This window comes from Apus apus, chromosome 4 (assembly GCF_020740795.1).
Source record: "Apus apus isolate bApuApu2 chromosome 4, bApuApu2.pri.cur, whole genome shotgun sequence".
Taxonomy (NCBI): Eukaryota; Metazoa; Chordata; class Aves; order Apodiformes; family Apodidae; genus Apus; species Apus apus.
The window spans coordinates 75,466,738-75,485,609 of record NC_067285.1 but is presented as its reverse complement, the minus strand read 5'-3'; the positions used below and the strand labels follow the sequence as shown (position 1 = coordinate 75,485,609).

The window sequence follows — 18,872 nt, the reverse complement described above, 5'->3', positions numbered from 1 at the left end:
ATATGTCTGCTGCTCCTCAATTTGAAATATAGCACTGTTTTAAAAATAAATGAAAATACTAAGTGGAAAGAATAAATATAAATTGGGAAAGAAAAAGTTGAAAGCTAGCTGTTCATTAAACAGCTAGACAGAAGAAGTTAAAAAAGCCTGTCATTTGGTGTGCTTTGCTGAGGGACACTTAAAAGAATGCCTTAGAGTGCCAGGCCTCCATCATATATCGTGATGCAGCTCTATCAGAGTAAAAAATGAGTAATTATTGTAATTGTTTGCTGTAGCTGGCTCAAGTACAGTAAATTATTTACAAAAGCCATTTTTAAATTAGGGCTGTGATGCAGTCTATCATTAGACCTGTTTTAGAACTTTTTAACAAAACCAGAACACATTTGCAATAATATTTGAAGCTGATCATAATGAAATGTACTATTTTAAAAAAGTTCAGTGTGAACATTCTGCTCAATCTTTTGCTATATCTGAACTGTAGTGGTGTTTTCTAAGTGCCAGATATAGTGATGTGTCTGTTGTTTTGGCTTGGGTGGGTGGCTTTGCTGCTTTGAAATATACTTCCTAGGCAACTCAGTGTAAACATTTCCGCAGATATGGAGGTTTTGTGGGTATTTTTGCAGCATTTGTGTTTGCTGCATGAAAATGACATACTGTGCTGTTGCACTTCTCATTACTTCTCTGGACTGGGCTATTTTACCCAGGAACTATTTCTTTTGATCTTGCCTCCTTTGCTATGTCAGAATTATGACCTGTAGGTGAATTTTCCTTTTGTTTTCCTGAAAGTGGATTTATGATTAACAATGAATTTTGTTTTGCTTAAATCTTCTGTGCAAAATACTATATTAAGAAAATGGCAGTAAAAAATGTCCAGCCATTTTGCATGAAATTGCCAACTTTCATGCAATGTCAATAGTAGTGTTTGATTATATGGCCCCCACATATTTTCTCCATTAACAAGAAGCAGTCTTCCTCTTGCCAAATAATCTGGTTTACTACACACACATACATAGATCTGTTAATTTGTGACAGGCTTACATTTTGAAAAATTTTTAGGTTTCCTTGGTATCCATGGAACAATTGCAGATTCTTTTCAAGCACCCTAAGAAGAAGATAAGCTGCCTGTGTCATGGTACTTTTAATTCCAGCTTCTGTTGTCTTGTAAGGAGGCATGCACTTGAAAAGAAGGCCATGGGACTTGCGTGTCTAGTGTGTTAGTGCAATGTGATAGCATTCCTTGCCTTCTCACTGCAGTGCTGTAGCAGGGACAGGGCCTTGTGCAACTTGCTCTAGTGGAAGGTGTCCCTGCCCTTGCTGGGAGTTTAGAACTAAATGATCTTCTAGGTCCCTTCCAGCCCAAATCATTCTATGATTCTGTGATTCTGTGATTCTATGAAATGACATCCTGAGAGGAAATACAAATTATTCTAAAGACAGATCTACACAAGTAACTTCTATTGACATTAAAATGCTAGACAATTTAATGTTCATAAGGGTGCATGGTTCAAACTGATGTTCTTCAATTAGCTTCTCAAAGAATAGCTGTCCTAAAACATGTGTAATCACTCTGGAATGCCAGAAAAGCTTAGGATAACTGTAAAGGCTTGAGTTCTTGTGTCTGCAGGCAAGGTTTCCAGGATCAAGAGTATTTATAGGTATAACTAATTATATAGTGTAAGGGACAAACAGAAAAACACTAATTGTCAAGTAATATCCATTTCATCTAAAGAAATAATTAAAAAAGGAAAGAAAATATTTTACTTTAAAAAGAAAACAAGGAATGGAAAAAATCTTTCTAGGATGATGTACAAGTAGAAGAATTATAGTACCTCAGTTTGCATCTCTAAAACACATCTTTACTTATGTTCAAAATATTAAAAGCGATTTCCAGTTATCACTAGGGGGCACTGCTCTCCTAAATACTTTTTTAAGAAAAAGGCACAGACAGAACATTCCTTAAAAGGTTTTCTCGGTGAGATGTTAAGAACATGCACATAGGTCTATTTAAAGAGTTTTCTGTATTTCTAGAAGTAACTGCTGAAAGGTAAGACTATCTTGGTAATTAACCTTTTGTCTCTTTCTTTGAATTTGTGAATCTTTAACTAAATTAAATTTTAAATGAGTTTAGAAACGCTGGTTTCTGTTTTTAAAAGATGACTGTATCTTGAGGAACTGGGATGCTTAACATCTTCTCCTTAATTTGTGTCAGTTAATGAAGATTTTTATTAAACACCCTATTTCTGCTTCAAACTCAGAGATACTTTCATAAGACTGTCATGTTTTTAATCTTGTCAGTTTGCAATAATTAACATTAGTTAATAGTTCTCTATTAATTATCCATGTATTTAAAAATAATTTTATAATTTAATACTCTTTTACTTAAAGGAGCAAAAGATAAAAGCTTTCCAAATATTCAGAGTATGTAAATCGTTAACCGATAGCATTCTTCAGACACAAGTATGTATTTGATTCCGTGGAAGCACACTGGCACTGCATACAGGACAAAATAGCTTAATTTCCAGCTGCATAAAGCAGTTTGTAAGTGAGTATATTTGAATAGGATTAGAGAAATGAAAAAGAGGGGCAAGACCTGACTTTTTTTTAAAAAGGGAGTAGTGGCTCTATTAAAAAAAAACATTATAAATCAAACCTCATAGATTTCAGTATTTACAGTTCAGTTCAGTTGGCTGTAACAGCTTTAAAAATCCCACTCCAAAATATAATAAAACTGGCACTTCTATTACTATGTACACATACTTTTTCAGGTTGGGAAAAACACAGTGAACAAGTTATGGAAAGGACAGTTATCTTTTAAATACCTAGTTTATTATTAAGAGAACAGCATTAATTGCATGCTCTGAAACTTCCCGTCTTTTTATATTCTGTGCGTACTTGGCCTAAGAACAGGGATAATCAGATTCAAACACAGTTTTAAGTTTTCAGTGATTCGTGTAAACTTCTGGCATACATAATAAGTCCTTGTATATATTGATCAATTAAGTCTATTCATTTAATGTTCTATGTGGAAGACATAATTTGCTTCTGTCATTCTAAACCTATGCACCACTTTGAGAACAATTTCTGAGATGAGGCATGAAGATGAAAATTTTATATGCACAAGTTCTATAACACCATTTATAAATGTCTGTGCCATGTCCATCAAAATATTACCTATCACCATGCTTCGATTTTGGTCTGAGAACTAATGCCTAATAAAAAATTGTGGTGCTAATTTCCATACTACTGAGATGGTTACAGATTATTGTCAAAAGTCAGAAAGCCCCATTCTTTCACTGCTGGTTTACAAGCTTCTCTTGGTGCATGATTCCCTCTCTCTTTCAGGAATACTTTAGCTGAAGAAGTAATTGTTTATTGTGAGTCTTTCTCAAAAAGAAAGGATTGAGTCACCCCAGCATTATGACTCTGATATGTGGTCAGCAACATCAAACTTTATGGTGATGAAGAATGGGGTGGTTCCTCATAATTGATTAAAAAAGGCTTTCTACCATGTGCCTAAAACTGTTCCTATTCTGTAATTCTGAACATCTGAGAGACACCCTGTTATTAGGAACAGGTGATTCTTTATTAAAGTTCTGATAAACATAAGGTTGGGGTGTTATGCAGTATTTTGGAAAACACCGGGACATTGATTTCATAGAATCACAAAATGCCAGATTGGAAGGGACCTCAAGGATCATCTGGTCCAACCTTTCTAGGTAATAATATAGCTTAAATGAGATGGATTTCTTAGAATTGTCTGGATTATATATATACTTTAATGTGTTGTTATATGTATATTTAATGAATGCAACAGAATCCCTCCTTAAAAGGTGTTGATACTTTGGGGTTCTGATTCTCAAACATGCTGGCAATTATCAGCTCCTATATTCTGGACTCTCTCTTTTGGTACGGAGTGTATGGATCAGAGTGGCATATGAAAATTAAACTCCTTTATAGAACCCGGAGCTGTGCTTGTACAAACAAGTAAAAAATCCTGGAAGGACCAGCCTTTTTTCTCAGTGATAACTTTTCTTGGTATTTGGAGACACTATGCTGCGTGTAAGAGGTTTCTCTGAAACGCAAGCAGCCTCCTTGAGATGCATGCTGGAGCTTGGAAGAAGAACTCTAGCTTGTTGATTTTAATCTATGATATAGGGAAGTTATGTGGCTTGGATAATGTTTGAAGCTAAAAGGAAGTCTGAGATCCTTGTTTATCCTGATGACCCAAAGTAGAGGGGAAAGAAACCAACACCCTCCCCCCAAAAAAACCCTAGCCCAAAACGCATAGTAGTGAGAGGTCAGAATTACTTGCTGTTGTACTCTCATAGGTTGGTATAATTAAGGTGAGTGTGATGTATGTTAATGTAATAAAAGGATAAATAATAGATATAGAAAAATCACAATCTTTAAAATCTTAAAAAAAAATGAGAAGTACTATGTTGTGTATCAAAATATTTACTTTAATAAAATGGGGAAACAATTGGGTACCTACTGTTTTAAGCTAACAAAATATCCAAATACGAATTCTTTGAAAAGCTACTAATTGAAGGTCAACTTTTGGTCTAGTATACAGCCTAGCCGCATGTGAAGAGAGAGAAAGAGAAGAAAGAAATTTCATCAACTGAGTCAACAAATTTCTGCATTTCTGTTGAACTCCATAGGAGTCTCTGGAGGAACTGAGGTCTACTGCTGGGGTTCCATCTGCTGAATCTAGAGTGCACCTCAGTAGGTTACTGTCAACATGATGCTAGTATCTTCACTGCTGTTTGTTGAGACACCATAACATACCAAAACACACTATCCGAAAAACATGTGATCCCTATTCTAGTCCAGAAAACTTCAGTAGAAATGTTAAACCTGTGACCTGACTGATCTAGCCAAACCTAGCTGAATTAAAGTCTGGATAAATTACAGGCATTTAAAGGTCTATGCTCATCAGTGTGTGTGCAGGGGTGAAGTAGTTGAAAAATGTCTTCTTCCCCCCTTCCTCTATATACACAGCTATTTGGCATAGTACGGGTCTATGTTAGGAAGAAATTGTTTGCTAAGAGTGTGGAAAAACTGCTGTCTCAGAGGTATTTAGGTTTGAGATTGGATTTTTGGTAATTCTGCCAGTGCTATCTTGTGCCCTTTGAGCCAGACCATCCTAAAGGAAAAACATTATGTAAACGGCATGCAAGTTTCCAGCAGGTTGATAAAATGCTTTCGAGACTACTCTCTACGTGTAAAAAATGTAATTCCTTTAACATTTTCTTCCATGTCAAATCTAGATGAAAAGTCAATGTCCTTGAACCTCTGTAGAAGATTCTGAATTGAAATACAGATTCCTTTAACACATACACTTTGTTTCAAAATCTAACATGATAACAAGTTCATAATTTGCTTTTTAATTATGGTTGTATCAATACATTTTCATTCGGATACTCCCCAAATCCCACTGACTTTCACAGCAAAACTCTCTTGAATATGTGCAGTCTCCAGATTTACATAAAGAGTTATTTTAGGTGGATGGTACATGGTGGCTTCAACTAAACTCTAAGCATTGCCTCACTGCGGCTAGCTACTTCTGGAGGTTAATTCATTGCCCTACAGCTAGTCAAAGTATTGCAGGTCAGATTGTCATCTCTATAAGATACAGGATACTTGTGGGGGAAGGTCTTTGTACAATTCCTGACAGAAGAAAGGGGCAGGATTATTCTTTTTGTTTGATCAGTTTAGCTTTTGCTTTTGCGAAGATGTTGATTCCCTTAAATAGTTACGCTATCTGAATTGCGAAAAATTCCATCTTTCAGAAACATGAGATTAGGCCAAATTAGTAACTTTTAGTACTTTGTAGCTACCCATTCTTGGTCTCCAAAAACATATGCCTAGTTTATTTTATTTCCTCACGTCAAACAATTTGATAAAGAATAACTTTTTCACAAATGACAGCTTATTATGAACATTTTTAGACATTATTAGAATCTCTTAGATTTTGTGAAATCCTCTGCAACAGGCTAGATAATATGTGAATTACTATGTTAGAATTGTGTCGTAATATGCAGTATATTCAGAAGACAGAGCTTAATAGATAGTTGTATCCAATATGCAATAAACAAATATGTTGTATTGTACCAGTGCTTTGGATATAATGCATAAAACATTTTACTGGAAAGCATTCACTGCTCAATACATGAAATCTCAAAAAAGTCTAAAATATAAATTGATATAAAGCAGAATATTTCTTTATTTGATCAATTTGTTTAAAAATTGGTTTAATTATTTGAGTAAACTGCCATTTTGATTACTATTCTGATAAAACAGAAAAAACTAAGCTCAGTTTTTCACACACAAAAAAAGCAGAGTCATGCAAAGTGTTAGAAAAATGAAAAATATCTTAATGTTAGAATTTTATCATTAAATAATTGTCTTGCTTGCCATATTATATATAGACCACAGCCACTGTTAAGAGAGACATTCAAGAATTTTAAGAACCCTGTCTCTTCAAAATAAGATGTAAAAGCAGACAATGGTTTGTGGTCAGGGTGAGTAAACTTTAGAACGGAGATTAATTAGCATGCCAAAAGAACTTTACTAAGATGAGGAGCCTAGAATGGGGCTGAAAAATCTCCAGCTGTGCAGAACTATCAGGAAGGAGGAAAAAGTAATAAATAAAGAAACAAAAAAGGACCCCTACCTGTTTAATCAACTGCAATGATTAGAATAATTCATGCATTTTACAAACTGTATGATGAAGAGACATTTCTTAAGAGATGCTGGTGATCTCCATAATAAGGAAACACAGGACAGCTTTCAGAGAGAAAATTAAAAACAACAACAAAACAGTTTTCTGCAGATACCTAGCATGCATTTTTCGTGTTATTTTCTTTCTTACTCAAAAGGATGAAGCCCTTTTCTGTACTAGAAACACTTGCTCAATTAAGTTATACAAGTAGATTCACAAAATTATTCTGAAAACCTATTTCAGACCTGAAAATCCATAACTAACATCACCCAGCAACAATGTACTTTTCACATCATATTTTCATCTTCAGTGTATTTTGCAGAAGTTAACTCAAAATCTGCCTCTCTTTCTGTCCAAGAAATTTGGGCTAAAAGGAAACTTTCAGAGGGTGGAAGTAGCAGAAGAAGCTAATTATCTTTTCTTATTCTTATTTCTTATTTTCGTGTGAGGATAAAAAATGTGTTAAAGACCTTCTCCAGTCATAGACCTTGGAAAACAGAAACTATATGGCGTATGGCTTAGAGAACTGCTGACCTACCCCTTAATTTCTAGGATACTTTATTATAGAAAATAGTGAAGTATACTTAGTGAGTATATTCCTCTTGGGACACAAACAAAATCACACAACTGAACAAAACCATCTTATAGCTTGTAATATGTACGTTGCTAGTGACGAAGTTCACTAAACACAAAATACGAATTTCCAAAGTATGTCTTGAATTGTAAGTAACAGAATGCAATCAGGGGAATACAGTGGTAGTTGACTCCACTCTTCTGATAAGCAAATTTGAACTTGTAACTGCTCTTATTAATAAGAAAGAAATTTAGTGAAGTCAAAGCTCACAAAGGGTATCTATGTCCCAACCAACTTCTAAATTACTTTTATTGAGATTTTATGGTGTGAGACGATTAAAACAGGTCGCCATCCAGCACAAAAAGATCTACTGGCTGCACAACATTTTTTGGTGCTTAAATGGAGTCAAGTCTGAAAACCCAACCTCAGTTATGAAAGTTGAGCACTTCTGTATAAAGCCCATATAAAATAGTTAGAGATGCCTAAACTAGGAAGGTGATTTTTCAAGGAGACTGCAAATGGTTTTAACATGAAGGTTTTAACAGGCATTGCTATAACATGACTTCAGCTATCAGTCCATCCATCTTATGCTGCTTTGACTGTTTTGTTCACAGACTATCTACTGTATAAAATGTTTGTTTTGAAAGGGTGTGTCTGGGACTAGGGCACAGGGAGATGTTAGCCTTTTTCAGGAAGCTGTGATGTGTGCCAGATGAAACTCCTGGGTAGGAAAATACTCTGATTTTGTACAGAACTATTGAGAAGAGCCAAATGAGAATTTTTGGTCTATAATGAATAAACTGCATCTAACAGATTTGATATGCAGACACAGAAGATTATCCTAGACATCAAAACACTGCATATTATTGTGTTCTAAATTTTAACAAACAATTAAAATTGTTCACTGGATATTAAGAGAATTTTTAATTTTTGAACATGAGGAAATATAAAATTGCATGCTTTCCTGGATACATAACCTTAACTTTGACAATTACAACAACAATACTCAATAGTCAATGTGAAAAAGGAAGATTTCATATCTAGAGAAGGTATTTTTCTTAAATAGGCTAGGTAAAACATGAGTTGCTGAGGTTGGTGTGGAAATTAAAGTTCTGCAGCTCATATTATATGAAAAGCCAGATCCTTCCATGTTTAAAAGCTTTGGATAAAAAAGAACACAGACTCCATTATATTCTCCTATTTTTGAATGCTTCATTTTCAGGATTTATCTATGTGAATTCCTGTTGCATCTGCTGTGGTAGTTGGGGATATAAAGAATGGCATAAAAATTAGGTAAGACATCAGGAAGAGGTATCACACCAGCAAGGTGATGTTCTCTTTTTCAGTTCTAAGCTTGTGTGGGCTTTGCTCAGACCTGTCTTGAGAAAGTCTCTGGCCCCTGATCTTGGGCAAGCCCAATTATCAAGGCCTTGTTCTGAAGGATATATGAGCTGTCAATAAGCACAAATGGATGAGTGGTTAATGCTGGTCACCTGAGCTCCCATGCTCTCTGGTCTTTGTGGTTTCTGGCTTTTTATTAGTAGTTGTGTCAATGGAGATTCACAGATGTTTAGCAATCTAATTATATTAATGAAGAATGGGAACTATGAGCACCTTGGAGCATATACCCTACAGGAAAAATATTAAGGATTAAATTTCAGAAAGAGCAGAAGAACAGGAAAAGTCATAGAAGACCAAATACATTAAATCTTGCAGTCTACAGTGGCCTTAAGTAGAAGATGAAAGCCAAGGAAGATGGGGAGAGAGAAATTTTTAAAGCAGTTCAAGACACAAGTACCAAAAGCCAAGGGGAAGCTGAGATGCAGCTAGCAAAAGACATCAAGGTTCAGAAATCATTACGGACATAGTATGTATCAGTATAAAGAGAGTAAAAGACAGGGAAGTGCCCTGTTGTGGAGGAAGAATGTAGTAACCAGAGAAATTGAATAAAGAATAATTTAAAGCCTATATACTAACATTAATTGCATGTAGGTGGTTGGCTCAGCTATCACAGCAATGAGAAGAAAAAAGAAAGGACCTAGATAAGATTTTTGTAACAACCCTAGCAAGTCTGTTTTGTATTTTTTGTGCAATGAGGTTATTTTAATCATCTTATGAACTCTGCCACTGAACATTTACAAAATTATTTTGAAAGGATCTCAGAGTTGTTAGTAGCTGCTTTTGAAACTCTGTAAAGAACAAGTGGGGTACCAGATGACTGTATAAAAGCAAATTAAAAGTGTTTTTTAAAAAAGGAACCTTCAAAAAAGTGGGTTGAAAAAGGGTCAGAAAATGAAACTCTTGTTCTTCTCTCAATTTCTAGAAAATAGACAAGCAATTCAGTAGACTATTCTAAGTGTCTGGAAGATACATAACATTAAAAAAACCCAAGAAAAACATCCATAGCAATCAGCATGTATTTGACACAACAAATCCTATCAAGCCAAAATAATTTCTGATTATGAAGTAATCATGTTCTGTTCAACAGTGGAAAGGCATAAACAAGTTGCTCTAGTGTTCTAGGCATTGATGATGAAAATACAGGTAGCCTGATTTGAAAGATTCAACTGGATCAGAAAAAAGAGAAAGTGATCAGAGGTCTCAAAACCATGCTGTAAGATTAAAATAATAGTGAAGAACATGATAATAAACATAAAATAGGGAAGAAATATGGAATGGATTTAAAATATTTTAAAATATAGACGAGACTGTTGAACAGAGGTAGACAGTAATTTGTTCTTCATAAGAAGAACATCATAAGAAGATACAAGCTTAAATTGCAAGAAGAAAAATTTGTTTCAGGTATTGGAAACATCTTCTGAAGTTAGACTAGTAAAAGTCACTGACATAATTAGTGTGGAGTTTCCATCACTGACAGTGACTCTGTGGTCTAAAAATAGATTTAGATCAGCATGTGCCAGGAGTGACAAGGTATATCTGGTTTTGCTTGTGGGCAATGGGACAGCTAGATGTTGGCTTGGGATTCCCTGCAGCACAGTTTAAAAAAAAAATAAAATAACTGCAAGGGCTGTGTTGTTAAATTTAATAAAATTAACTTCATGCTTTGGTGCCTTAAATGAACACATTCTTCATTTGCAGGAAAAAGGTAAAGCACTATTGAGACAGTGTTCAGGGTATATATTTCTTTGTATTTTCTAGTAATTTCTGAGTATGTCTTTTCTATTTCATCTTTACCCTACATGTACAAACTTTTCTTCCAATGTATCTCTTGATGCATCTACTACATAATTCCAATACCCTTTCATATAACACATAGATGCGCATACAAAAAAACATATTTACGTGTCTACTCCCTCTTTTTTCATTTCTCCATCACTTCCCTTATGCAACATGCATATTATTTATACCAATCTTGTAACCTACAAGCATATGACCAGCTACACCATCTTCTTCGCTATCTCCCTGTAGGCTCCATCAGCTACTCAGAGGTAAAGCAACCTGAATAGATAAGACTTTAAAATAGTAAGTCTTTGTATTTGAAAAATCTACACTACTGAAGACTTGGAAAACTTATTTTGAAATTGAGAAGACAATTTTTTTATTAATTAAAAAAATCTACTTCTAAACTGGAAAATGATAAAACCAGCTAGCAGTCAGAATTTCTAAACTCTCGGTTTAAAATTATGTACCTCCTTATCATTAGTATTATTCTCTTAACACTACTGCAGTACTGGATTCCCTGTGATATTGTAAAGATGCTATTGTTAGGCACATCAGCATATAACAATTCAGATACCTTTTCTGTGAGAAATGTATGTACTATTACAAGAAAGGAAATAATAATTCTTGAGACATATAAGTTTAATCTTTGAAGAGTAGTGACATTATTGAGGAAAAAAAGAAAACTTCTTAGATTTGTATCTTCAAAATGCCCTTCCAATCAAGTATCATCTTTTTGTGTGCTTGAAGAAATGGAATTACCAACTTGTGTAAAGTTCTTGATCAGAACGAGGCTCTTAAACCAATTATGTGGAGACCTGAGTGCTTAAAACTGTAAGGAGTACAATTAGAATTATTAAAGGCTTCAAATAGCTTGGTTCAGGCAAAACTACATACAATTGATCATTTAGTACATGTTGTCAGTAGGAACTGCAGTTATAGGTGTGGAAGATCACTTTTTAGACAAATTGCAGTGAAACTTTTGTAAAACCCAAACAATACCAGAGCTGCCTTTTCTAAGGAATTTTACTGAACACAAATCCCAGCCACTTTTATTCCTCTTCTCTGAGTATGGAAAGACACACCATAAGTCAAAAGTACTCAATATTATCTAGATGAGTATGTGAAACACAGATGAAGAAAAACTATATTACTTTGATTGCTAGGTAAGTGAAACTACAAATTTGGGGATTGGGATGCTTTTTTCAAAAAAAGTTTAAATAAATTACTCTAATTTTTTTTTAAAAAATCATTAGCTTTATGAAGAAATTTCATCTTTGCCAAAGCAAAAGGCAATTTGTAGGAAATTAACATTAAGACTGACAAATACAAACTGGAATGTCAGAGAATGATTGTATAAGGGGAATGACTCTATAACCTGCCCTGAGAATAACATGACTGTTTTATTGATTCTTATTTAGCCTCTGTGCAGTTCCTCTATCCCTTTGGTTTGAATTTTATGATTCATTTATTACAGAATATAATATCATTCTAGATAGGTAGCATTTTCAGAGTCAGGCACATAAATCCTAATCTGGCAATCATACTCTGTCAGACTGGTGACAAGATTCTCATTGATTTTAGTGATACAAGTTCAGGAACAAAATGGCGTGTTACATAGCATAAGATGTGGGTCAGCAGATTTAATTAATACTTTACTATATGCCAGTAGTTACAGTTTATGGCCAAGCTCAAAACTTGCTAAAATCAGTCACAATCTCATATTCACTTCTCTTTGTACATTAAGTGGTATTTTTCTGCTTATCAGATCTGAGAATCTCTTGATGGTCTTGGCCCTAGTTTCAAGTCTGGAAGTAACTCTCAATTTTCACCATGGAAAATACTTTCAGATACTATGCTAGGCATGTTGTGTTCCCCTAACACACTCAGCACCCCTGTGGTAGGTCAGCCTTGGCTAACAGCCGAACTTCCACCCAGACGCTCACAAGCCCCCTCTATCAGTAGGACAGGGGTAGAAAACAGGAAGAATAGGAATGAGAAAGCTCAAGGGTTAAGACAAAAGCAGGGATATTGCTTACCAGTTACTGTTGCAGACAAAACAGGCTCGACTTGGACATTAATTTATTGCCAATTAAAATAAAAACATAATTACTAATTTGGGTAGTGAGAAACACAGACTCACATGAAAACATCTTTTCTCCCCCTTTCCCAGGCTCAACTTCATTCTGCACTCCTCATCTTGAACAACATGGGCGAAGTAAGGCAGGGGTACAGCCAGTATGTAAAATTTCTTTTCACTGCTCCTTCCTTCTCAAGCTCTTCCTCTGCTCTGGCATTGCTTCTCCATGGGCTGCAGTCCTTACAGAACATGTGCTCCGGTGTGGGCTTGCCACAGTTCCCTTGGGTACATCCATTTGTTCTGGCATGGGTCTTCCAGGGGCTGCAGTGCATTGCCATGGATCATCTCCATCTTCTCCACTTCTCCCTCTGACCTTGGTGTTCCCTGTTTCTTACTTTTTTTGTCCTCACCTCCTCCCTTCATGTAGCATTTTCTGCCCTTTCTGAGCTGTGCTTTCACAGAGGCACCGCTACCTTTGCTGATGGGTCTAGCTGTGGCCTACAGCGCCTGCGGAGCTGACAGGAACCAGCTGTCCCCAGCATGGGTCAGCCCCATACCTCTTCCCTCAGAGGCTACCCCTGCAGTCCCTGTCCCCCTCCTGCCGCAAAAGCCGTGTGACATGCAGCCAGCGCAAACTTTAAAAGCAGACTGTTACTCAAGTCTCAGAAATAAAGCTAACGTTACAAAATTAAATTAATTAGGTCAACCAGATGGCAGATGGAATTTGAAATTAAATATGGAGTCAGCCCTGCTGGAAAGGTAATTGAACTATTTATGCACCTTGCTCATTTCTAAATTGAACTAATTCAGGAAAGAAACCGGATGTCACTGAAGGCTTTGAGTGAACACACAGCTGCAGTTCAAAAGACAAAAGGCCCGAGTAAGGGAGAAGGGTGCAAGATTCTTACAAGAGGGAGTATCACAGGCAGCATTATAATGCCAGCCTGTGCCTAAATCAGCATTCAGAGGCGGTGCGAGAGCTTGTGTCTGTCTTTTCCCGTCAGGTACAGTAAGTTTTGAAATTACTGGGAGTTTTTAAAGACTGTATCCGCCTAGGGATTTTTGCAGACTTAACTTGGGGTGCGAGGGGCCGACACAACTGTGGAAAAGTTCCAGCGGCTTCCACCTCCACCTGAAGGTGCAGATGCCAGCGGCACAACGCGGCGCCGTGAAGAGGGCGACGAAGGTAGCCCCTGCGACCGAGGGGCCCCGCAGGCGCTGCGGGCAGGCCGGGCACGCAGTGAGGCCGGTCGCAGCGCTGCCCGGCGGTGCCGTCTCCCGGCGGCAGGACCCGGCCCCGCCCGCAGCCGTTACCGCCGGCGCGGAGCCGCCGCCAGAGGCGCGCGGAGCGACCCGGGGGCGGGGCGAGGCGAAGGGCGGGGCGGGCGGAGCGCGCGGCGCGGCGGCTGCAGACGGCGGCGCGTGCAGGGCGGGAGCGGGCAGGCTTTCCGGCCGCGGTGCGGGGCGTGCGGCAAGGTGACGGACCGGGCAGCCCAGCCGCCGCTTGCTCCCCCTCGCTTCTTCCCCATCGCTCTCCCCACCCCCTTTTTTAATAGATATATATATAAAATTTGTTTCCTTCCCCCAGCGCTCCCTTTTCCACCGCACTCCGTACCTCTTTCGGGTGGACGAGGGGGCCCGCTGCGGGTGTTTGCCCCGGTCCCTCGCCGGTAGCCCCGGGCTGGGGTTCGACTCTGATGTGGGTAACCCCCCTCCTGGTTTCTCCTCTTGCCCAGATGCTGAAGGTAGCAGCCTTCGTGTGCCTGTGTGCAGCAGCCTGGTGCAGCTCGGCGCTAGCGGCGGCGGCCGGGGGCAGACCGGACAGCGGCAATTTTCTGGACGATAAACAATGGCTCACGACCATCTCCCAGTACGACAAGGAGGTCGGGCAGTGGAACAAATTCCGAGACGTAAGTTCAACCCTTCCAGGCTGGTAGCCGGCAGCCGCGCCCGGCCCGCGTCCCCGGCAGCCCCGCGTGTGGCGGGCCGGCTCGGTGGGCTGAGGGCATCCCTTGGGCAGCCAGGGCTGGAGTACAGCCTCGACTTTCCCCCTTTTCCGTGAATTTATTTAATTTTAATTCCCGGCAGCGTCGCGGCGGGAGGAGGGAGGTCCCACTGGGCAGTTCCCGGTGCGATGCCGCCGCTGAGCGGCGAGGACCACCCGCGGTGCCCCGGGTAGTGCTGGCCGTCCGGTCCGCACCTCCGGGGCCCGGCGGGCCGGGCCGCGGGAGCTGCTTCCCGCCCTGCGGGTCGCCAGCCGTTAAAAGGTGGTGGCGGCGGTAGAGGGGGAGTTGTGTGCGCGTCGTTCCCCGTTTCCCGCCCCGCTGTGACTGCGGGAAGGGCTGCGGTGGGGGCTCGCGCTGCGGCCGTTGGGCCCCGCTCCCCGCCGCAGCGGAGTTGGGGCCGGCCCGGGAGGTCGGGGCGGCTCGGGGGTGGGGGAGAGAGAAAGCTCGGCCCGTCGCCCCTCCGCGAGTGCCGCCGGAGGCAGAGCCCCTGCCACCTGGAAGCGTGCGCCGGGCGGGACTGTCCCTTGTCGCCGCTGTCAGGAGTGCCGAGAGGGCGGGCTGAGGGAGAAGGGGCACCGGACAGCCGGTGTGTGTGGGGACTTTATGGGGGGTGTTGGATTACGGATCGTGGCAGCAGGGAAGACCGCTAAATAGGGCGGTAAGTTGTGTGAATGGTGCATCTGGAGTGCGTGAACAGCAGACCCAGCCTGACCCGAATCTCATCTGTTACGAAACCTGCTACTGTAAAGGTGGCTCTCGTCCTCCAGAGTGCTTCACTTCTGCGCTTAGTTCGGTCTCTGTCTGTTGCAAGTTGAGTAAATCCCAGCCAGTTTTCAGAAGTCATTCGCGTTTTTTTCAATGGAAAACATTTACCTTGATCTTGTAACATCCGACGTTCTTTGATATTGCGTCTAAATATCTGAATTTTAAATATGCGAAATTATTTTCTATTTAGCTTTACTGTATTGCTTACTGGATTTCTTGGTCGTAAAGTGTTGATTTGGTTTGCAACTTTACAAGTCAACAGGTTGCTTGTGCTGTAGGTTGCCGGTGACTGTGGTTTGCTATAGCAAACTGAAGTAAATGTCTCCAAGAAGTCTCTTTTTTCTGAGAGCTGTAGTGTACTTGGATGCATTGTGTTTTCTAGCTTTGTGTATGTTACATGTCAGATGTAAATTTGGCCATTTATGTTAAGTAACGAGGAAAGAATAGTTGCTGATGGAGTTGGTGGAGAACATATTTCCTCAGTGGTTTGTATTAAACAGTATAATTTTAGTGTTTGAGAATACTCAAATTAGCATGCAGATGTTTTTGTTTGCTTTGAATATCCTAAACACCTATGTTCATTTGAAAAAAACCTTCAGTGTACTGTAGTCTGCGACCTGTGATTTTGGATAAAAATATTCGGTGCAATATACATATTTTAGGATGAAAGGCTGCTGCTAGAAAACTCCAAAATAAGTACATCGGTTATATTTTATAATTGGGCAAAGTCATTTATGTAAGGACTACCCTGCAAGGCTTAAAAAGCTAAGTGCTCTCTAGTGCCTGTCTCCTGGGTGCCCACTGACATGTACTGTAATTCTGGATATTAGCCAGATAATTTATTCTGTGACAAGTAGGTGTCCCCAAGGGTTTTAAGAGTGACTGCTTTGAGGAAGTGCTGCATACTGATTCTTCTGAGGCAATTTACAAACATGTTAGCATATTTATTTTTACAATGTTTAAATTTTATAAGGCTAGTACTTCAGTGAGGAGCATGCTTTTATTTCTTGCATGGAATCCTATATTTTATTAATTGATACTCGAGCTGGAATATTCATGGATGGTCCCAATACTTCGCAAGGCTTGTCCTTTAAAGCATCGGTAGTTTTCATTAATTCCTAAGATGCAATGGTAAGAGAATGAAAAATTACGAGTTAATCTCTCTGCACAGAAATGTGTTAGAAAAGTATCTTACTTGTAAGAAGCACTGATCAATTTTCATCCTTAAATATAAGATAGTAGAGAAGTTGTATTAACATCCTACACTTTATATATTTGGTAAATTTACATGTGTAACTATAACCTGTTGGTATTTGAAATTGTGATTAGCAATTTAATTAGTGATTCAAACATTGCCTCCTGTTACGGAACAGCACAACTGCATTGTAACATATGTAGGGGTAACTGTCTTGCACAGTTAAAAGTCAAAATAGAGGTATGCAAGGCTTGTGTTTGTAACTTAATTCTCTGGTCAGAGAGTAGCATATTTTTTGCGGGCTTTAAATATGCCACAGATGTAAGGGTGAGATGGAATTCTGGTGTGAAAAGAAGTATTTAAAGGCTTAACTTAAGACTTAACTGACAGAACTGATTAATGTGGAAGATAATGACCCTGACTTCTGGCTCATTGGCTCAGTTTCTCAAGAGTTTTAGATCACAGTGAGAGAGAAAATAGTTGTTCAGAAAGGGAGCCCTTAGAAAACATAATAAAGCAGGTTATGTTATTTTAACAAAAAACAAACCGAAAAACCCAAACCTAACTTTCTTAACATGTTCTTTGTCAGTAAATGTTACTATTAAGATATTAATATTAGTTAGGATCTTTTCAGTACTTTCTACAGGCAAAATGGTAACTGACTTTTCAGTTCTCTTGGATGAACTTGAAAATTCTGACAAATCTGATGAAAATAATTAAATAGGTCTGGGCAAGAACCTCAGTGTGAAACAGTGGGAAGCGAGGTGCATGTTAGAGGCTATCTTCTCAGGTCTTTTTCTTGTGCAAAAATTGAGAATGGAGTTTCTTAAATAGGAGACTTCCCATCTGCAAGATGGCGGGGGAACAGGGAGTGTGTATAAACGTTTTTTTTCATAAACAAGGATATGTTTCCTTTTTGCTGTGGAAGAAGAGTTTTTAACTCAGTCTTGGTGCTGCTGCAGTCCACTTGCTGAGTAGTTGAAGTTATTAAGTATGTTATCAAAATATATCTCAAGGTTGATGTGTTTATTGAAGTTTATTAAGCTGCCTGGATAGGCTGCTTTAGAAGCCAGTGGCATCGTGGTGCTGGGATGTCCAAGCCCACGTGTACGTGTTCCTTATTTCATGCTTGATAATTGTGGTTCTTTAGTAGATGCTAAGAGAGTAATCTTAATTTGTATTTTGTTATATTTATAGTGCCTTGTGTTAATGGTCTTGCCTGTGATTATTGCCCCTGACATTTGGTAAAAAGGTATACAAAAATGGCAGTTTGTTGTTACTTTTAAAATATAATAGGGTAATGGCATTACACGTATACTCTTCTACTTAGAACATCCTAAATCTTACGTATCAAGCCTTCGTTACTCATAATGCTGTAAATCTATGGAGGAAAACAAAACATAGGAATAATTCTCTGTTCTCTTTATGACTTGTTTCCAAATAATGGTATTATTTTTAATCCTGTCATTTATAATATTTTTTTTAATTTTTATGTAGTCTTTACAGACAGTTTGACAAAATTTCATCCAATTGTAATTTTCTGTTGTATTGACGAAAGCCTTTCAGAAACTTTAATTTTTATTTCTGTAAAATTCCCTGAAGCAACATTTTTTAGAGTAATTCATTTCAGTCACTGGTATTTGCAAGCAGTATCCTCTTCCATTGTGTTCATTAAAACGTCTGTATAGTAAATGTATTTTATATGGTATATTTTACTTGTCACTTAGGGAGAGTTATTTTTATCTTACTTGCTGGTTAGTGATTTTTCCTTTTTCTTTTCAAAGAGGAGTTAATCTAAACATGCTATATGATCAGCTGCATCATACCAGAGTGTTATTATCATCCTGTGATATAAATACAGTTATCAAAGGTAAAGCAGGTACAACAAAATTGGAGTAACAGATCTTAAAACCTATCAGCTATGAAGGGGAAGTTTGCACTGGTAATAATACCTTTTACCAGCTTCACTATGAAGTGTTCTCATATTGACCATAAAATAGATCGCCTTCTAAAACATTTGGCAAGTTTGGGCAGTTCATTTTGGCCTCCCAAATGAGTCATGTGCTTCATATGCTTTTTCAACATAAATGAAATCTAAAGCTCTATGTTTGGAAAGGAGATGAAGCAAATACTAGGTCTCCATACTAATTCAGTGATTGCCACCATTTGTTATTCTTTTGTCTGCTCAGAGGTTAAAACGTCTTCAAAAACAACCTATCCACTTCTCAACCAAGCTCTCCATCAACTATGCGCTTAGTGTTTCTTTACTGTTGTGAGCAGAACATCTTTGCCCAACTGTACATCCATACAACTGCTAAAGGCTGTTTTAAAAAGGTTTAATCACAAGT

The 18,872-nt window shown here is 38.6% G+C and overlaps 1 protein-coding gene across 3 annotated transcripts in view; it reads left to right on the top strand.

Annotated features, from left to right (window-relative positions):
- The first annotated feature begins 1,970 nt into the window (after positions 1-1,970).
- SPOCK3 (SPARC (osteonectin), cwcv and kazal like domains proteoglycan 3) overlaps positions 1,971-18,872 on the top strand; it is a 209,056-nt gene continuing 192,154 nt past the window's right edge. Inside the window, exons 1-3 of one of the 3 annotated variants that reach the window (XM_051618874.1) lie at positions 1,971-2,044; positions 12,652-12,716; positions 14,295-14,468. In XM_051618874.1, the coding sequence (XP_051474834.1) occupies positions 14,408-14,468 (61 nt within the window). In that variant the 5' untranslated portion in view covers positions 1,971-2,044; positions 12,652-12,716; positions 14,295-14,407. Of the gene's footprint in view, positions 2,045-12,651; positions 12,717-13,995; positions 14,035-14,121; positions 14,469-18,872 lie in introns of those variants that run through there. The other 2 variants (XM_051618872.1, XM_051618873.1) reach the window with 2 other exon arrangements.